The sequence below is a fragment of the Esox lucius genome, chromosome 23 (genome assembly GCF_011004845.1).
Source record: "Esox lucius isolate fEsoLuc1 chromosome 23, fEsoLuc1.pri, whole genome shotgun sequence".
In the NCBI taxonomy this organism is placed as follows: Eukaryota; Metazoa; Chordata; class Actinopteri; order Esociformes; family Esocidae; genus Esox; species Esox lucius.
In genome coordinates this window covers 16,063,036-16,083,579 of record NC_047591.1, presented here as the reverse complement: position 1 = coordinate 16,083,579, position 20,544 = coordinate 16,063,036, and the positions used below count along the sequence as shown (strand labels likewise).

The 20,544-nt window shown below is 49.3% G+C and overlaps 2 protein-coding genes across 2 annotated transcripts in view; one reads left to right on the top strand and one right to left on the bottom strand.

Moving 5' to 3' along the window:
* The window catches only part of snd1 (staphylococcal nuclease and tudor domain containing 1), a 182,970-nt gene that overhangs the window by 83,418 nt on the left and 79,008 nt on the right, over positions 1 to 20,544 (top strand). The gene's annotated exons all lie outside the window — the stretch shown is intronic.
* On the bottom strand, positions 5,683 to 8,936 carry lrrc4.1 (leucine rich repeat containing 4.1). Its single transcript, XM_010887369.5, has one exon. The coding sequence runs from the start codon at positions 8,930 to 8,932 to the stop codon at positions 6,113 to 6,115; it is 2,820 nt and encodes a 939-aa protein (XP_010885671.2). The 5' UTR covers positions 8,933 to 8,936; the 3' UTR covers positions 5,683 to 6,112.

Genomic DNA, 20,544 nt, shown 5'->3' with positions numbered 1-20,544 from the left:
CCACAGAGTACCACGTACAACCACGCTGATGTAGGATGCCCGCACCCGGGCCTGGATGGGCCAGTTGTGCATTGCCAAATGATCTGTGCGTGTGTGAGATTAGCATTCTGGGGAAAAAAAGGAAAAAAAGTGCAGATGACTAATATATAGTCATACAGTTGACTGTGGGTGTGTGAGCTCACACACCTAATTGAGCCTCCGCTTTCTTTTTGTGCGTGTCCCCTGACAGCTCCCTACGCCGGGAGGTCAGGATTTATCCTCTTTCTGCCCCGACCCCTGGACGAGCGCGCAAGTGTCATAAAAACATTCCATTGTCTCTGGCCAGTGGCGAAACAGACACATTGATGTTCTCACCCGTCAATAGTGCTATAAACTCTCCCTGGAGGAATTCCTGCACTTCCCGGACCAACACATTTTCCCAGACAACCACACTGGTATCCATTCCAGATGGTCAGGTTGCATGTGATTTGATGTACTTAATATATTACATTTCTTTAATATTTCAAAATGTTCAAATGGCGTCTTTTCTCGAACAACCCCTCAGCATTCACCCCCTGACGAGTCACAGAATTCACCCCCTGACGAGTCACAGAATTCACCCCCTGACGAGTCACAGAATTCACCCCCTGACGAGTCACAGAATTCACCCCCTGACGAGTCACAGAATTCACCTCTGACGAGCCGTCACCTAATTAAACGCACCTCTGTCCTGTTTCCTAACACCACCCCTGATGGTTTCGACCCTCTTACCCCACACCACACCACTCAGCCACACCCAACCAGCCACATCATTAGTAGCCAGGATCTTCACGCAGCAACCACTCATCTGCTACTACCGGGACTACATTTAGCATCTGTAATTGCCCCCCAACCCCCCCCAAACACCATCGTTGATTCACATTGACTCACTGTCTCCGTGTGCAGCCGAGTGAGCTCTCAGAATAGCTCCTAGCATTACTAACATAGTCAGTCATACAACAACTGTTTACCCTCAGATAGGCCCCAACTCATCACTGTGTTTGTCGTGGAGTTCGTATTTCATTGTAGAATCAAAGAAGGTCTATCAATCTGAATTAATTTCCCTTGTGCCGTTTGTGGTATACTGTGTTTTAACGGCCTGTTATGTTCCAACAAGTTGGCCATTGAGATTACATTTCCCTTGCTGAAGTTAGAATCATATATGCCCTGCCTAAATATGTGAAGAATTGTTCTTTTTGGTTTCATAACTGCATTGCTTGGGAAAGCGAAGGAAACGCATGCGCGCACACACACACACACACACACACACACAAATAGTCCCTATACTTCACCTCCCATTAACGCTGATGATCATCTCTCTAGTGGTTCAGTCCATCACTGGTTAGTAGCCTTTCCTGTCCTCTGTTCTGCGCTAGACCCCCCCCCGCCCTCACCACCACGCACACACGCCCAAACACACACACACACACACCAAACCCTCCAGTTGGTGCAGCCCTCCAGCCACATCCAAGGCACTCACTCCCCTTTTCCATCTCTAGTTGGCACTCTTGCATCATGTTCTGATTCTCTCTCCCTCGTTCTCTTTCTCTCCCCCTGATATTTGTTTATTCTATTCCATTTAATCTTTCACTAACACTATCTTTCATATCCTACTCTGCCACATTTCCCCCCCCTGCATACATCTTTTTATTTTTGCTGATTTGCCTGTTCTGCCTGCTTTTCTCTCGCTCTGCCTTGATCTTTCCTCCTTTGCATTTTCCTTTGCATTTTCTTCCCCCCCCCCATCCCTCTCTTAAACCTTGCCCTGTTTTCTGGGGTCTATCCCTCTGTCTGGTTTTCTCCCACTCTCCCCTTGCATCAGGCTCATGTGAGCTGTGGCTAACACAGTGTATGCTCCTCTCCTTCCAAATGGCTTCCTCTGTGATTGCTAATGAAGCCTCAGTGTAGAGCGAGAGATTCCCCCTTATGTTGGCGGCTGACCGGCCTTTCTGCTGCACACACACACGCGTCCTTTCTGACAGCCCCCGCTGGCCGGCCAGCTTCGCGGGCTTGAGTGCAGATCCAGAGTACAGTACAGATGAGGTTCCTTTGACTCACCGCCTCAGTGACCTTTCCTTCTGACTAGCTGCACAATGGGGCCTCGTTAACTAACGACAGCGTGGTGCAGCGTCGCGGGGATGTGTGGTGTAGCATTGGTCCATCGTGCCGTTACATGATGTCACACTGCACAGAACTACAGGGGCTCAACCAGTCGAGGGACGGGCAAAACTGTCTGGTCAAGGACGTTGTTCTGTCTCGCTGTTTTTCTTATGTCTTTGTTTCTTCCAACCTTCTGGCTTTGCCTGTTTCTCACTCTGTCTCTTTTTTTATTTAAAGGACTTTACTGGGAGACATCTCCTTACTTTGCCAAAGCATGTGGAAACAATTTATCTTTCTCCTGCTGTCCCTCTGCCTCCCTGCCCTGCTGTCCCTCTGCCTCCCTGCCCTGCTGTCCCTCTGCCCTGCTGTCCCTCTGCCTCTCTGCCCTGCTGTCCCTCTGCCTCTCTGCCCTGCTGTCCCTCTGCCTCTCTGCCCTGCTGTCCCTCTGCCTCTCTGCCCTGCTGTCCCTCTGCCTCTCTGCCCTGCTGTCCCTCTGCCTCCCTGCCCTGCCGTCTCTCTGCCCTGTTGTCTGTCTCCCTTTCTCTTTCCTGTTGTCTCCCTGTCTGTCGCTCCCTGTCTTCCTCTCGGTCTGTTTCTCCCTAATTTTCGATTGCTTGCTCTCTGGGCCTTTCTCACTGTATCTATCTTTCTATCTCTTCCTGTCTCTTGCATTCATCACACTCCAGTGAAAATTCGGAAAGCTGCTTTGTGGCTCTCTTATACTGGAAACATCTTCAAAACAGTTTCCCCAGCAGACCATGACATGGGGAAACTATGAAATGGATTGGATGAAGCGGCTACTACTTTTCCTCCTCTTGAAGTAATCACAGCACAAATCCCTCTGGAAACACAGACATGCGCCCTGACTGTAGCCGCGCCCTGACCATACACACACCATACACACACCATACACACACCATACACACACCATGCACACACCAGCCACAGCGCCAGTCGGTTGGTTGGCCTCTGCCAGACCTGTACCTGGATAGGCCGTCACTTTCTAAAGGAAAAACGTGAATCGCCAGCTGATAACGAGAGAGGGATAGCAAAAGAGATGGATGCCTTCTGATTGGATGATCCCTGATTCTTAGTGACCAGCTCTGGCCCATGTTTTACTGGGGTCAATGCAGAAGCCAACAACATTTAATGGGAAAGAGGTTCAAAGTTAGACAGTACAATTTAATGCAGTGTGCACAAAATGTGTTTAGCTAATACAAATAAATTAAAATGACTGCAAGACGCTCTTAAACGTTGCATATTAGATTTAGAGTGTGTTGAAAAATCATAATCAGCCTTGACGTTTTCAATGAAATAGATCTTTTTCTGGCTTTCACAACCGCTGTGCACATTTCTTGAAATCCTAATGTGGCCCTAGAGTCTAAATGACTCCCTGCCCTGGTCTAGCCTATGGCTCTGTTTGTTAAATTTGTGTGTGTGTGTGTGTGTGTGTGTGTGTGTGTGTTTGCATCAGAGGCAGCGGCACTGTGTTATAGTACTTAGTGTGTGTGTTTAAAGTTCTCTTAGGAATTCAGGGTTAAGATACATTTCGGAGTCCGTTCATCAGCTCGGTTGCATGTGAGTTTGGTTCTGTACAACTCAGTGTAATCTACATGTCGGCTGTGTGCTGGAGTGTGTGAGTCAGGGAGGTTTTTCTTGTGTCTTTGAAAGGATATATGCACTTATATAGAATATGTGTGTGACACCCCCCCCCACCCCTTAATCTCTTACTGCCCTCTGCTGTCTCTTTGGATCAGCAAGTGTCCCTCTCTCCCTCCATCTCCCTCTCTGTAAATTCCCAGAAACGGGCTGTCACCCCCACAAACACGCACGTCACTCTCCTGCTGACAAGACCCAACTGCAGGTTAAGCACATCAAAAGCCACTTCAGCTCTCTCTGGCCTCTTACCCCACCCCCCCCCCCCTCCCGCGCTACGCAATATGTCAGCCATTCTCAGAGCCGCCCTCACTCTGCCTCTCTCCCCATCCCAACTAAAGAGGAATAAAGAGGCCACAATGAAAGGAAAATAGAGCAAGAGCCAGAATGCTCCAAGGCACTCTTTCACCGTCCTTCCCCTCCCATGTCCATGATGTCTGGGTTACGTAAACTGGTGACATAGGGGGGACAGTGTGGTCTGGTCAACGGCTGCAGGGACATAGCCGGTGACCGGACTGTGTTCAGACCCCCCCCCCCCCCCTTACTGTTTCTCTTTTTTGTTTTTTTCAAGGGACGAGGGTGTGTCTTAGACCAATCAGAGTTGAATCACTCAGACGCAGTCAGCAGTCTTCGCTCGTCGTCAACACTAACTCATTAATTCTTCTGTTACTGCTCAATAATATGCCCCCAATCTGTTTTTTTTTCCCTGTTGCTTTTTTCTTGCATTTCAATAAGCCGTGGTGCCGGCAGGCCCTGGCGCTCGTTTAAGTCTCCAGCGTCCCGCTGAAAGCCAGCGTGCATCTAGGTAAAGCATCAGAGGCCTCTGTTCTGTACGTGTAACTCCTTAAACTGACAGTTAAAACAGAATAATATATAAAGCATTTTTAGAGCCATCCACAGACGCTAATAACCTTGTGTACATGACATCGTTCTTGATTAGGGCGAGCGGGGGAGCCAGGAGAGGGCTATATTAAGATGAAGAGGGATACTGTTGAAGATGAAGAATGTACAGTTAACAACCAGACCCGTAGCATTTGTCATAATAAAACCCCTGCTGATAGATGAAGCTACCACAGCTGGGGAATTCAATGAAAAGAGAAATGAGGAAGAGATTTTTGGGGCCAAGCGTGAATAGGACCTTTTTTCTCACACATCACATGAAATGTCATCAGGGTTTGGCTCATTCCTGCCTGAGCCTTGTAGTGCAGAGCACCACTAAAGACTTCATATCAGCAGTATAGAAAATCACCTCAATTCAATATCCCACCCTTCATATTCTGACACACGCGTACAGTCATTCGAGAATATTACTGCAGTGCAATATCAGGCGTATTACTGGACACCACTTCAAGTACTTAGTGTGTGTTTGTATATATATAAATAATAGCTAGGAGCCCTTAGAAAGCTTTTTGTTTGATCCTGGCACATTTGTAGAACTTAATGAAAACAGGACACATCTGGTTCACCCTTTGAAATGGGCGACACCTTGATTAATTACCTTGTCGTTGACTAATGTTATGCATTGCTAAACATAGCTTTGCTTCCTCTGCTTTGACACACATGCTTGTCTTAACACTTTGTATGCAGCAGCGAGCACTGTGCCACGATTCAGTCTGCGTGAGTCACCCAGCACACGCATGGTTAAAGTATAGCTGCAGAGTCTTACTGCAGTATCTAAAGCATTTGGCTCTTCGCAACAGTACGCCAGGAGGAAAGAGGGAGGAAAAACGTCTCTCTCTGTTTCTTTTTCTTTTTTTTTTTCTTCCAAAAATCCTTTTTTTATTGCATTTATAACATTTGGCACAGTACAAATTCATGGTGCTTTTACAAGATAAACCTGTAAAGATTGAACACTGACCTTTGTTTGAATGTTTTTTTTTTTTTTTTTTCTTAAAGAAAGTCTTTCAGGTATAAATGTTGTTTTTTTTTTTGTTTTTTTCTTCCACTGCATTCTCTGTAGCATTGGTTTTAAAAATCACAGAATGCCCCTTTTAAAACAAGACCACCCTCATTTCTCAAAGTCAAGACAGCATCTTAAACAACTCGTCTTTTTAAATAGTTACAAGTTAGAAAATAGTTTCAATTTATTTATTTTTAATATAATATGCTTCTCTATCACCAGCCCATGGTAGTTTCAATTTTTCATATATAGATTTATTTATAAGCATGTACATCAAGAAATAATCAGTCTTTAAGTTTTTGCACTCTGTACAAAAGAAAGTTCCTGTCCTTTTTTCCTTCGTTGTGCATTCTATTGCATGTAGTTAGGGGGTGGGGGTCTATGGGGCACGGAGTTGGGAGGGGGCTGGGGAGGTGGGCTTGTGAGAGGGGGGTGGCGTTAAATCTGAGTCTCCTGCACCTTTTCCTTGGTGTGAGTTTTTATGGCAAAGGGCTCTGGGAGGTTTGAGACGGTGCTGGGCAAGGTTCGAGGGAGAGAGTTGCCAATGTTGTTCTCTGTCCATTTAGCCCCGTGTCCCGCTGGCTTGTACGTGTTGTATTTGGGCTTAAGGGTGCTGTAGTCCACCTTGTGTGGACTAGTGTAGTCCGCTTTGTGGGGGCTGGTGTAGTCCGCTTTGTGGGGGCTGTAATCCATTTTAGTTTTCTGGTTTGCGTAGTCCTGTTTGTGGGGGCTGTTGTAGTCTGATTTGAAGATGCTGTAATCCGGTTTGTGGGGGCTGTTGTAGTCTGACTTGAAGATGGTGTAGTCTGGGACACCCTTCGGGGTGTATTCTGATTTGGGTTTGTATTGACTGTTGTCTGGTTTGGGTTTGTGGGTGCTGTATTCCGGTTTGGATTTGGGCTGAGTGCTGTAGTCGGGTTTGTAGGGACTGTATTCTGGTTTAGGTCGTGGGTGAGTGCTGTAATCATGTTTGAATGGGCTGTAGTCTGGTTTGGGTTTTGGATGTGTACCATAATCTGGTTTGAAGGGGCTATATTCTACTTTAGGTGTTCTCGGGTGGGTACTGTAGTCATGTTTGAATGGGCTATAATCTGCTTTAGGCTGCTTGTGAGTACTATATTCAGGTCTGAATGGGCTATAATCAGCCTTTTGTCTATGAAGGCTGAAGTCTGGTGTGGATTTGTGTGTTGGGTAGTCTGTGGTGGGTTTATAGGTGGTGTACTCAGCTTTGGGCTTGTGAATAATGTAGTCCGGTTTGGGTTTGTGGATTGTGTAGTCGGCCTTGTATTCTGCTTTGGGCTTGTGGAAGCCATAGTCTGTTTTGTGGCTGATATAATCCAGTTTGTGGATGCTGTTGTGGTCTCGTATCTCGGGCAGCGTGTGTTCACGGATGTCGTTGGCGGCTGATGCTGGCGGCGGCAGGTCCTCCTCGTCCACCTGGATGATTTCCACTGTGCGGGCGGCTGCCACCGTGCTTCTCTGCTGGTGGCGCTTCCTCAGTTTATAAAAGGCAATGAGCATGACGGCGGCCAGCAGTGTGACGGCCACGAAGCAGCCGATGATGATCTTAGTGGTCTTCATCACCTCGTCCAAGCTGGTGCCGGTGTTGGATGGCTTGACCGTGACGGCTTTGGAAGCGGGTACGGCTGATGGTCGGGCGCCGGGCTTGCCGTCGGTGCTCTGTAGAAGCACGGTGGGTGTAGAGATGAAGACGGGCTGAAACACGGAGGGCGAGGCGGTGGTGGTAGTGGTGCCAGCGCCCCCCGCCCCTCCTCCCGCCCCCCCTCCTTCTCCTCTCCCGCCAGAAGCATTCGGGGCGGTCGTCGTGGTCTTAGGCTTGGGCATCTCCGTGGTCGGGCCAAAGACCTCCACGGTCACTGTGGTGAAGTAGCTGAGGTTGGATGTGTTTAGCTCGGCCGCGCTCACGTTGAGGTAGGCCGAGGCGTTCGAGTTGCCGGCAGCGTTAGACACCATGCATGTGTAGGTGCCGGTGTCAGCTGCCAAGACGTTGGAGAAGTTGAGCGTTCCGTCGTTGTGCACGGAGATCCGTGGGTGCCCCGACGCGTGCGTCAGGACAGTCCCGTTGGGCAGCAGCCACCGCACAGAGGACATCGGCGCAGTCTGGCAACGGAGCTCCGCAACGCGCTCGGCCGAAATGTTCAGGTCTCGCGGCGCGTCGCCTATGAAGGGGGCGGAGCACTGGAGCACGCCCGTCTCCCCCCGGTCCACCTCCACTAGCTGGCGCCCCCGCATGTGGGCCGGCGCGTGGCATCGGCCACAGCAAGTGGAGTTTGTGGGGATGTACTCCCGCAGCCAGCGCGCCAGCCACAGGGCTTCGCAGCCACAGTTCCAGGGGTTGTGGTGTAGATGCAGTTCCACCAGGTACCTGAGTGGGGCGAATAGGTCGTGCGGCAGGGTGCTCAGGTTGTTGTGGGCCAGGTTCAGTTCCACCAGCGAGCTCAGGTCGTCGAAGGCGTTGCGCTCGATTGTCCCAATCTGTGAGTTCATCACCCACAGCTTCTTGAGCGAGCGCAGTCCCCGGAAGGAGCCCGGTTTGATCTCGGAGAAAAGGTTCTCCGAGATCTCCAGCTCCTCTAGACCCAGCAAAGGACTCAGGTTGGGCATCTCCCCCCGGATGTTGCACATGCCCAGGTTGAGGTACTTGAGGTTGTGCAGGCCCTCGAAGGCGCCGTCGGAGATGTACTCCAGCTTGCGCAGCTCACCCAAGTCCAGGCGCATCAGCGAGGGCACCCGGTTGAAAGCGTATGACGGGATGCTCTCAATGGGATTGTTCCTCAGCCATAATTCCCGTAGTTTTGACAAGTATTCGAAGGCGCCACTGGGTACCACCGTTAGCCGATTGTCAAATAGCTCCAGCGTGTTCAGGCTTGTGAGGCCGTTGAAAGCGCCCACCTCGATCTGCCGGATTGCGTTGCGGCCCAGCTGGAGAACCTCCAGGTGATGCAGGTGCCTGAAGGAGTCGGCCTGCACCGCCTCGATGACGTTCTCCATCAGGTTGAGGTGGCGTGTGTTGCCGGGTATCCCCGGTGGCACCCGACTGAGGCCACGCCGGGTGCACACCACCTTGCTCAGCTGACTACTGCACGAGCACTCCAGCGGGCAGCCCTGAGGGCCCGGTGCCGCCGCCCCCGCCAACGCCAGGGAGGCGCTGCTCCACGCTCGCGCCATCAGAAACACTAGACAGAGCAGGGCGGCTTTCCTGGCTCGACGCACAGCTACCCGCCCCAGGAGACTCATGATGTGGCACGTTCATAATTCAGCATCGTCCGGGGGGGGGGGGGGGGGGGGGGGGCGGGGGGAGGTTGGTGGGAAATGGGGGAGGAAGCTGGAGGGTTGGTCGGTGGATCCGGTTGGCTGACTGGGATGGTGGCGGAAAGGGTGTCTGGGGTGGTTTGAGGGTTTTAAAGAGGGGGGGAGGGGAGAGGGTTGGTTCTTGAGTGACAGGGAGAGGGGCTGGCCCTACCCAGGATTAAGCAAGACTCTGGCACTCTTTTCCATGGACAGAGCTGTAGAATGGGAGGGTGGATGAGGGGACTGTCTGATAAGGACAGGATAGAAAATTGTAGCTAATATTTCATAGAAAGATGGAGAGAAAGATGATGTAAATATGGTTGGAAACACTAGACACCTACCTCAATCTTTTTTTTTTTTTTTTTTTTTTTACAGGTCCTTTATGATTTTTTTTGTCTCTTTCTTTTTTTTCCAATCGCAAACCAGCTGGAGTGTTTAAATCACTATATATCCCAGGAACCGGAAAATAAACATTTTCTCTCTGCTCTGTCAGAAGCAAACCAGGTGAAGACTATTTGCCAAAATGGCCCCTTTGTATAATTCCACACAAGTGAAGATCATCCAAAGAAGGGGAAGATGTGAAGGCCCTTCAAAGCTTATCTTTTAGACAGGGGTAAGAATCCAGTCAGGCTCCCAAAGCAGTACACGCTCGCTTTTGCTCGCCCTCAACTGCTCTTCTCCTGCTTGTCCTTGGAAACCTCCGCTCGATGCCTCTGCCAAACGCCTTCTCCACGTCTCCATAGCACAAACGCGTGCACACCGACACACGCTCTGGTACTCTGACAACCCAAGGCAGGTTTAAAGAGGAAAAATAATACAAATTCCACAGTCCTTTTGAGTGTTCTTCCCCTTCTGTGTGAGGGCAGGGGGTGCGATTGAAAAAGCCAAAACAGACCCCCCCCTCCCCTTACCGTCAGCTCTCTGTTTCGGTGGTTAGTCAGTTTGTCCGCCCCCTTCTATCGCATTCTGGGTGTCGCTTTGTTGTCCGCCTGGTTTTTCTGGAGCACTCGGTGGGGTTGAAAAGGCTCCACCACACAGACTGCGGTCATTCGCCTATTTCTCCTTTTAACTAGCACCGCGCTCCAGCGCAGCAACGGACTCGCACATGCCTCGAACAGCAGATGCACACGCACGCGCGCACACTCTCTCTAGCGCCTCACAGACACAGGCGCAGCTGCAGCCTGCCTCCCGCGCACTTCCCAATAATCCGTCAATTTCTTCCGAGGGGGGGGTGGGGTGGAGAGGGCGAGCGGGTGTCGTTGGGTGTGTGTGTGGGGGGGGGGTGGTGTTGTAAAGCAGATTCAGCCGCAGGCGGCGATAGCAGCGAAGTGAAAAGAGGCTGAAGAACTGTCTCCCTCCATGGCTCCGTTCTTTCTAGTTTTCCGTTCCTGTTTTACCGGCGTCGTTCCTCGGTCTTTTCCCCCTCGCGCCGCGGAATGGGAGAACCGAGCGAGAGAGAGGTAAGCGGCCGGCGAGCGCGGCACTGGCGTGACGTTACAGGCGCGTAGACGAGGAAAAGAGGTCCGTTGTAGCTGCAGAATCTCTCTCCACTCTCTTGTGCTCTCTCTCTCTCTCTCTCTCTCTCTCTCTCCCCCCTCTCACCCTGTCTTCCTCTCTCCCTCCGTGTATCGCTCTGTCTTTCTCTCTCTCTCCTTTTCTCTCTCTCTCAACCCCTGCAGCGTCCTGAGGTAGTGGCCAAACTCAAAGCTCTCCGTCCTTTTAGTATGTGGTGGCGCAAAGCCTCTCAACTGTGTTTGCCTCTGCTGCTCTCCTCTCCTGTCTCGCTGGCTTATGGGGGAATAAAGCGCTGCCCAGGGCGCCCAGAGAGAAGACGGCAGTGTGTCCCCACGGCAACAAGGTTTTAACCTCTGCCGCTCCGCCGTAAATCCCACCGTTGTGCTTCTTCCAGCCCGTTTCCCCCCCGTGTCGCGCTGGCGTGGCGAGGCTTCTCGGGGCACTTGAAACGCTCTCTCCCTCGTGTTCACGCGCCCGTTCTGTTGCGCTCCCTTTCTCTTTTGTCCTTCAGCGGAGATGCTGACGCATCCCAAGCAGAGCGCGGTGCATTGGATTGATGCGGCGTTTTTGTGCATTAACACATCCTCCCTCTCTGGTTCACTCTCGCTTATCCCTGCTATTCTATTCTCTTGCTTTCTCTCTCTTACACTCGGTCTCTCTCTCTTTCTCTCTCTCTCTCTCTCTCTCTCTCTCTCTCTGTCCCATGCTTGCTTATTTTCTCCCTGTGTCCTGGCGTGTGTGTGTGGGCGCTGTGGGCCCTGGGACTTTGTGAGGACTGTCACAGGGTGGCTGGCAGGAGTTGGACTTGGCTGAGACAGAGACTGGAATGAGAGGCTGGTGAGAAGTGTCTCTGAAATTACACAGATTTTTTTAAAGAATGATTTTACCCTCAATCTATCTCTCTCACCCCCACCCCCCCCTCCCCCAGCCTACTCTCACTGTTCAGTTTCTCAGGAACAGAGATAACATCTGCCCCCTCAGTTCTCTGCTCACCCTCTGCCCCCTTCTCTCTGGTTTCCCTCTCTCACCCAGACCCTTTTTCTCTTACTCTTCTGTTTTGGTCTCCTTTGGGACAAACCCATATGGATGTGAGAATGAATAGTGATTGGTCAGATGGTGGGCCCCTCCTGATGACCCCTGGTGGGCCCGCTTAAGGCTGCTGGCTGATGTCTGTACAGCTGATTCCCCTCACAGAAGGACACTTGCCATTTTACACTTTTAATGTTATATTGAATTGTTTTTCCCTGTTTGCTTTTTTTGGTTTTGGCTTAATGATGTATTTAATAATCCCCTTGTCTCTACCTGTAACGTGTCTCCTGATTACAGCATGGTAAACGGGCTTGTCTAGCCTGCCATTTGCTTTAGGGTATATGGGGGGAAAGACTGGAAAGGTCAACACGTGTAGGAGGGCTTGTTCAAATGAGCTTAGGAGCTGCAGCAAGAATCATACAACTCATCCCTACATCGCAGACTGGCAGGCACTCACAGGCAGGCCCTCACAGCTTGCCAGACAGGCGCTCACCGACAGACAGGCGCTCACCGACAGACAGGCGCTCACCGACAGACAGGCGCTCACCGACAGACAGGCGCTCACCGACAGACAGGCGCTCACCGACAGACAGGCGCTCACCGACAGACAGGCGCTCACCGACAGACAGGCGCTCACCGACAGACAGGCGCTCACCGACAGACAGGCGCTCACCGACAGACAGGCGCTCACCGACAGACAGGCGCTCACCGACAGACAGGCGCTCACCGACAGACAGGAAGATAGATAGACAGACAGGCACTCACAGACAGACAGGAAGATAGATAGACAGACAGAGAGACACACACAAGCGCATTTTCTACCTCACTTCACAGTACACTGGAATTGTTGATTGTGGACATGCTTCAGTGAACCAGACAATCTGGGGAAACCCCCTAAAGACTATCGTAATTTTCCTTATTTAGAGAAAGAAATAAAATATTCACTGCTCTCTACTGTTGGGATTTCAATTATCAGGGAATATGGAGCGTCTCACACACACACACACACACACACACACAGCTTTATACACCAGGTTGTAGTATCGTCCTGCTATGTGAAGGGACCGTCCGTTATCATGGCTTGAGCTGGAGAAATAATATGCAGGAGCTTAGTCAGAGCCCATCTGAAGCAGTGAGTTGAGTTGAATCATTTCATGGATCAGTGACCCTGCATTTGACTGACTGTCCCGGATGACGCTCAACAACTAAAATGGATGATTTGTTAATTGCATTGCCTCAAATGGGCTGGTTTCCCATGATTCCACCCTTGTCTGTCATGCCACCAGTCAGTGTGTGCCATAGTCTGTGTGTTTGGGATGGGATTTTAACACTCTGTAGTACCTGAAGAACCCATGGCCCCCATGTTTAGGGTCAGCGTGTTGATTGGGAATCCCACCATTTTTGGTTTGTCCCTCTAGTCATCCACAGCTTTTAGCTAATTTACAACTAAATGTATGCTACTGATTAAGTAGGTCAGTCGTTCTGGATATCAGGTTGAAGCGCAATGCTGTATGTTGTCATGCCATTTTTATTGTTTCTCCGATGCGGTGGGGTGGGTGGAGTCTGGCTGAGTTCTGATTGGCCCCTGAATACTTGAATGAGGAGGTGGGAAGGGTTGGACAGCAAAACACTTCAGATCCCAAGATTCACTTCTGTCCCTCCACCCCCCCCTCCCCCACCAGCTCTGCGTGGCACACCCAGACTTCTGCGTGTCTGTGTCTGTGTCTCTGTCTCTGTCTGTGTCTCTGTGTCTGTCTGTGTCTCTGTGTCTGTCTGTGTCTCTGTGTCTGTCTGTGTCTCTGTCTGTCTGTGTCTCTGTCTGTCTGTGTCTCTGTCTGTGTCTGTCTGTGTCTGTGTCTCTGTCTGTGTCTGTGTCTGTGTGTCTCTCTGACTCTCTCTGCCTGTGTGTCTGTCTGTGTCTGTGTGTCTCTTTCTGTGCCTGTGTGTCTCTGTCTGTGTCTCTGTGTCTGTGTGTCTCTATGTCTGTGTGTCTCTATGTCTGTGTGTCTCTATGTCTGTGTGTCTCTGTGTCTGTGTGTGTCTGTGTCTGTGTGTGTCTGTGTCTGTGTGTCTCTGTCTGTGTCTGTGTGTCTCTGTCTGTGTCTGTGTGTCTCTGTCTGTGTCTGTGTGTCTCTGTGTCTGTGTCTGTGTGTCTCTGTGTCTGTGTCTGTGTGTCTCTGTGTGTCTCTGTGTCTCTGTCTCTGTGTCTCTGTCTGTGTGTCTCTGTCTGTGTCTGTGTGTCTGTGTGTCTGTGTGTCTGTGTGTCTGTGTGTCTCTGTGTCTCTGTGTCTCTGTGTCTCTGTGTCTCTGTGTCTCTGTGTCTCTGTGTCTGTGTGTCTCTGTGTCTCTGTGTCTCTGTGTGTCTGTGTGTCTGTGTGTCTGTGTCTCTGTCTGTGTCTGTGTCTGTGTGTCTGTGTCTGTGTGTCTGTGTCTCTGTGTCTGTGTCTCTGTGTCTGTGTCTCTGTGTCTGTGTCTCTGTGTCTGTGTCTCTGTGTCTGTGTCTGTGTCTCTGTGTCTCTGTCTGTGTCTGTGTGTCTCTGTCTGTGTGTGTGTGTGGTGGGCACAGGCCCTGGGGCGAGAGCTGGTGAATCTGGAATTCGGCCAGTCTCATATAGGTCAACAGATGAGATGACCAATGACATGTCCTGCAGTATATCCCTTTTCCCTAATACTAATCTGATTATATACTGTCCACGGAAGCACAGTGATAGACCTAATGAATGGCATTGCACATCCATTGCCAGAAATGTGGATTTGTGTGCAGTCCGTTTAAATGCAGTCTGAGACTGTAGGGTGTGTGTGTGTGTGTGTGTGTGTGTGTGTGTGTGTGTGTGTGTGTGTGTGTGTGTGTGTGTGTGTGTGTGTGTGTGTGTGTGTGTGTGTGTGTGTGTGTGTGTGCGCGCTCACGCGCTCCAAGTGTGTCTGTTCCATATGTGTGTGCTTGCTTCTATTTCGGGGATTTGTCATCGTCATAGGGAAATGGTATAGCCTTTAGCACTTCTGCGCGCGCGCGCGCGTGTGTGAGTGAGTGTGTGCACGTTACATCTGACATGTGCGCATGTGTCCTTTCCCCCACCTCTGCATTGTCTAGGGAGGCCCCAGTCTGCTCTCACTCTCATCTGCTCTCCTCAGCCTCGTCCCCAGTTAACTGGCCTGAACAGTCTCTCCAGCCCATTGGCCAGCTATCTGCTGGGAACGCTGTCCTGCACGCACACGCAGGCGTGCACACACACACACACACACACACACACATACCAGACTTTCAGTTCTCAGCCCTTCGCTTGTTTTATTACTAACCAGAGGATTGGTGGAAAATACATCTCTAGCCCCCAGACAGGAACGAACGAGCACGCACACGCGCGCGCACACACTCACACTGACTGACAGGGGACAGGAGTCGAACACTTCCTTTCTCGTTTTAATTTCAAATTTTCTGGAATGAATTCTAGGGCAGATTATACACACACCACTGGTGCTGTCCAAGCAGGAGAGCTTTATGCGTGGTGTGGGGATTTGACCATTTATCATTTTTCGATCACACACCCACACACACACACAAGTGCAATAGCACACAATTGTTCCTGGTACAGTGGACACCCTGTCCTTTCTCGCTCCATCCCTCTAACTCTTTCTCTCTTTTTCATCATGTTTTTCTGAGACTTACCTGCCGGCATCACCAGCATATGGCAATCTAATGTAGATTAAATACACTAGATGACATTATTCCAAACTCCACCTGGGCCGTGTTTAATGTGCGTTTCAGATTATCATGCTGAACGTCTAGTCAAATGACCCCAGCTGACATTGACCCTTCACATCACTGTCATCTCACCCAAAAATGTTTGCGGCTGTCTCTCTGTCTTGGCTTCCTGTGTGTGTGCAAGAGAGAATGATAGTCATGGTATTGGGGCGTGCAGATTCAGTCTGTGTGAATCCTCAGTTCCACACTAAAGCCCTCTCTATCCACCCCCCCATCTCCTCCTGTCCTTCTCTCCTCTCTTTTCCTCCTTTTCTTCCCCCACATCCCCCTGTGTGAGGCAGTGGCTTTCATAATGGCCATTGTGTGTAGACTAATGACCTTCATTATGTCTGTGGTATGTTTGTAGCTCCGCCAGAGCTAGCGGATTAGCTAGCCTCATGTTAGCTGGAAGCGGAAGAAAGCGGGCTTAAAGTACCGTACCCAGTGATCAGCACCATCGCCTGTTTAAAGCCTTCTGAATTGCCCGGAAGACACGATTGTACAAAAAGACTATTGAAGTTACCCAAATTGAATATTTCGATATGAGTCTAAAAGTAATCGTCAGGTTTTTGTGTTTTTGGCTCGTTGCATGTCTGAGATGTAGCATTTGGGGTTGTGAGACTTGAAGGTCAGTCGTGCAGCGTAGCCTAACAATGTTTAGACTTGATGCTCTTACTCTGAAGACATTTTGTTCTTTTTTATGTGACCTTTTAGAAATTTTGTGATGCAATTAGTGAAAGTGTTTGTTGTTGTTCTGTGGGGCACATCCAGCCTCTCATCCGGTCATTTAAGTACTATGTGCAAATTAATTGGTGGATGAGTCTCCATTGCGATTCGTTGTTGGATGAGTCTCCATTGCGATTCGTTGTTGGATGAGTCTCCATTGCGATTCGTTGTTGGATGAGTCTCCATTGCGATTCGTTGTTGGATGAGTCTCCATTGCGATTCGTTGTTGGATGAGTCTCCATTGCGATTCGTTGTTGGATGAGTCTCCATTGCGATTCGTTGTTGGATGAGTCTCCTTTGAGATTCTTTGGTGGTTGAGGCTCCATTTATATTCGGGGGACATTGTGGTATGCACGTTCATTATCTCAGACCCATGTCGCCTTGCCAACAGCTTGGCTGTATAGAGAGAGGGCTTCCTTCTCAGCTGGTTGGGTAAAGACATGGTAATGAACCAGTGTGAGAGGTCTTAAATCTCCCCGACCTCTAGCTGCTTGGAAGCAGAGGATTGGCGGGGGGCTTCTGTGGATTCTCTGCCTTCCTCTCCCATTCCTCCCCAGTCATTGTATGGGGCTGGCCAAAATGAAACTTTCCTGCCTATCTCTTGGTCTCTCTCTTAGTTTTCTGGCTAGCTGTGTGCATTCCTGATGTCAGAACAACTGTGCTAACGGAAGACTAGTAGGAGTTGACGGAATAAAATTGTCAAACTGTTTTAAGCTCGGTCTCTGCTTGGCTAACATTATTTTCCACTGACATGTTTTGAAGAGAAACTCATTCAACGTGAGCTCTGAAAGCTAAATTGCTGCGGCGGAAGCCACAAATGCGCCGCGTGGAGAGTTTTACTGTGTCTACACCCTGTCAAGACACCATTGAATTTCTGTTTGAATGTTGCCTCACAAGTCGATCACACCTACAGCGTCATGTATTAATGTGTCAACTGGGTATGTTTGCAACAGTCAGCAATTAGCTGATTTCCACCAAGCTGTTTAAACATACGCTTTTTGCGGCTTTCTTATGATGCAATGCTCCAAAACAACAGTGGCGTCCCACTGAAAATGTGCGTTCCTCATGTACTTCTGGTAGACCTTAACAAATGAGGCGTTGAGGTCGATGGAGGCCTCTCTTCTTTGGGCTGCTGGGACAGTTGGATTCTAACTGTGGTTTTAAATGGCTCTGAGGTCGACGGGGTCCGACTGAGTTTATTGAAAATCACCTGATGATTTGAAGACGCTCAAGACGATAGCTAGTCTATAGAGACGTGTGTGCAGCGGGTGACTTCCCTTCTCCTGCAGGTAGAAACATGGGCTCGTCCCCAACGGCATACTGTAGTTAGAATAAACTAGTTAGTGCACTACTTTTGACCAGAGTCCCATGGAATTCTCTATTCCTTCTCATTGGGCGGATGGAAGCCCTTACTACCATTCAAATGAACAATCTGCTCCCAGTCTACTTGGCAGGAAATCAGGCAAAAAGGCTTTGGGCACAATGCCATAGGGTGCTGTAATGGAGTGTATCACAGAGATAGATGTTGTTTGTCGAGAGGTTTTTCAGGGAGTTTTTATACCGGGGGATCGGTCTGTCTGTCTAGAAGTGTATGTGCCTTTACAACTGTGTGTTCTTTTACTTCGTCTCCACATATCTGGTGGTCATGGATGCCTAGGGTCATGTGTGTGTGTGTGCTCAATCTCATCTCTGAAAAACTGCGGTCGGTTACCCTCAAATACGTCTCCATTCCACTTTTCCCTTTTTGAAGACCGAGGATTTGGTTTGTGGACCTGTAATATAACTACACATGGTCTCTACTATATCACCTGTAATATAACTACACATGGTCTCTACTATATCACCTGTAATATAACCACACAGGGTCTCTATTATAGCACCTGCAACATGGTCTCTTTACTTGTAATTTTGGCAATACCATGTTCCAGCTGTTTTTAGACGTAGCCTGTAGCCACCTCCAGACTACAACGTCCCATCTGAAAATGATCCAGCGTCCCATCTGAAAATGATCCAGCGTCCCATCTGAAAATGATCCAGCGTCCCATCTGAAAATGATCCAGCGTCCCATCTGAAAATGATCCAGCGTCCCATCTGAAAATGATCCAGCGTCCCATCTGAAAATGATCCAGCGTCCCATCTGAAAATGATCCAGCGTCCCATCTGAAAATGATCCAGCGTCCCATCTGAAAATGATCCAGCGTCCCATCTGAAAATGATCAATGAAACTTTAGCCTATTGCTGGTCAGGTAAATATTTGTCTGTAATAGGTTATTGAACTGTAAAGTCATATTTTTTTACCTGTCAGAACCAGAGATCGTCACATGTAGATGTGCCTGCTGGCCTTGATGCTGCAGATCACTGGACAGTCAAGCGGTTTTATAGTAGAGAATGTATTGCAATATTTCAGTTAGAAACCTGCTCCGACATGTATTGTCATTACTGGTTTTAGCTAATCAGATTGCAGTGTTTGGCTGGTGATCAGTTAGTCCAGTAAGTCTGTCCACAAGCAAGGAGCCTAATGGAGGAGGCAGAGAAGGCCAGTAAATTCCCTTCAAACCAGAGGGCTGTAACCTTTCTCAAATGTGTTTTTCTGTAGCAGTGCGATTGGGGTGTGACTGGGTCCGCTGACCAGGTAGCGGTGGTGAAAGGAAAAAGCAGTGGCTAGCATTTTCTAAATTACAGTCAATAACATGATGAGGCCCCTGACCCCCCCACATCCCCGTCCGTCTCGCTCACGTTCTGGCCTTTTCTCTTATGCACTCACTCTCTCACTGCGTTAAGACACCTCTGGGGATGGAGAGATGGTCCCTGATGAAGTTCTCAGCATCCTCGTTCCTACGAAGTCTGCCGTGTAACGGGGTTTTCAACATGCATTAGCTTTTTCATTGTCTAAGAAAGGAAAATAGGGTGGATGACTCCACTGTATGATGGACGTTATGGTGGAAAGAGAGGCTGTAAATGAAGGTGAATTAAATACAGGCATATAAAAACGTTAGATCTGATAATAAAACATACTAATTTGATGTACTTATGGCCGCATGTCACCGAATCTCTACCTAAGCCAGAATGTAGTGGGAAGCAAATGCAGGAAGACTGGAGATGTTGGGAAGCACTGCTTTCGTGGTGGGTTTGTAGAGAGTTTGATACTACTAGCGCACACAGATTTAGCCCCATATTTCAAATTCCTTGTCATATGGTTGCATTTTTTTCCAGAGCTTATAGGGATTAAAATGGGCATGGCTAGCCTATTCCGTAGGGATCCTGTGATGTGTGTGGGATGGGTCTGTAGGTACTGTCTGTGTTTGTATTGGTGGATGTTGTGTGTCAGTAGAGGGCGTGGGTGTGTCTTTCAGTAGATGGCATGTCATAATCAATGGCCTCTAGGTGTTTGTGTCTGTAGACGGTGTGTGTGTCAGTAGTGTTTGGTAGATGTGCGTGGGTATGCGCTACTTCGATGTCCGTGCCTGACACATCAGTCACAGGCTCAGTCCAACACAGGCTCAGTCCAACACAGGCTCAGTCCAACACAGGCTCAGTCCAACACAGGCTCAGTCCCAGCTCTTGTTTGTATCTGGAGAAATGGGTTTCCTTCAGATTAAACACACAACTGCCCAGAGATGCATTTCCTGGATTGTATGATACAGAGAATGCTTAAATATTGGATGAAACCAGGGAGAGAAGAGCAGTGTAAATAAACCACCCTGTCAAAATATACTTCCTTCATCAAGGGAGAACAACCTGATAGTTTTGTGTATCCAAATGTCTAGCATGAAATTGTTTGCACACTCTCTCTCTCTCCCTCTCGGTGTGTATTCTCTCTCTCTTTTTTTCTCTCTCCCTCTGTTTCTCGGTCTCTTTGCCTCTCTCCCTGCCTCCCTGTCCGTCTTCCACCTCTTCCATCGTCCTCATGCAAGATTGGTGCTCTGTGTCCTGGCCTCCCTGCTATGCTGTTTTGGAGCTGTGCCCACTCCTGCTCTCCTCTGTCTTTCCCCTGTATGAAGAGCTCATAGTGAAAGCCCATGGCTGTGGGTTGTGTGCTCCCTCCTTTCGTTCCTACCTTCAACCACAGGAACAGACAGAACCTCAGAGAGAGGGGGAGTGGGGGGGGGGCTGCTGACGACAGGCCGTGTGTCATCTCATGCCTCTCACACACACACACATACATGTACACACACATCTTTCTGCATACACACAGCTATCTCATTCTCTCTCTCTCTCTCTCACACACACACACACACACACACACACACACACACTCTCACACACACTCTCTGTCTCTCTTTCTCACTCACACAAGCACTGATCTGCCTCCCAGCTGAATGGTTTATGTAAGACGGTTTGTAGGCCTTAAGAGAGGATTCCATGAAACATATTATGTCTCTTCTCTGGGAGACTGTAGCAGTAGGCAGACGGAGATGAGGACACTGCATGATAGATTGTACAGGGCCATGAGACCTTATAGAATACTTTGATAAAAAAATACTGAGCTTAACACAAAATAACTGATTCATGAAATTTGACATGACTCCAATGCGTTTTCCTTCCACAA

Bases quoted from the DNA above. Each gene is read 5' to 3' on its own strand.
- lrrc4.1 (XM_010887369.5), bottom strand. From the start codon at position 8,932: ATGAGTCTCCTGGGGCGGGTAGCTGTGCGTCGAGCCAGGAAAGCCGCC.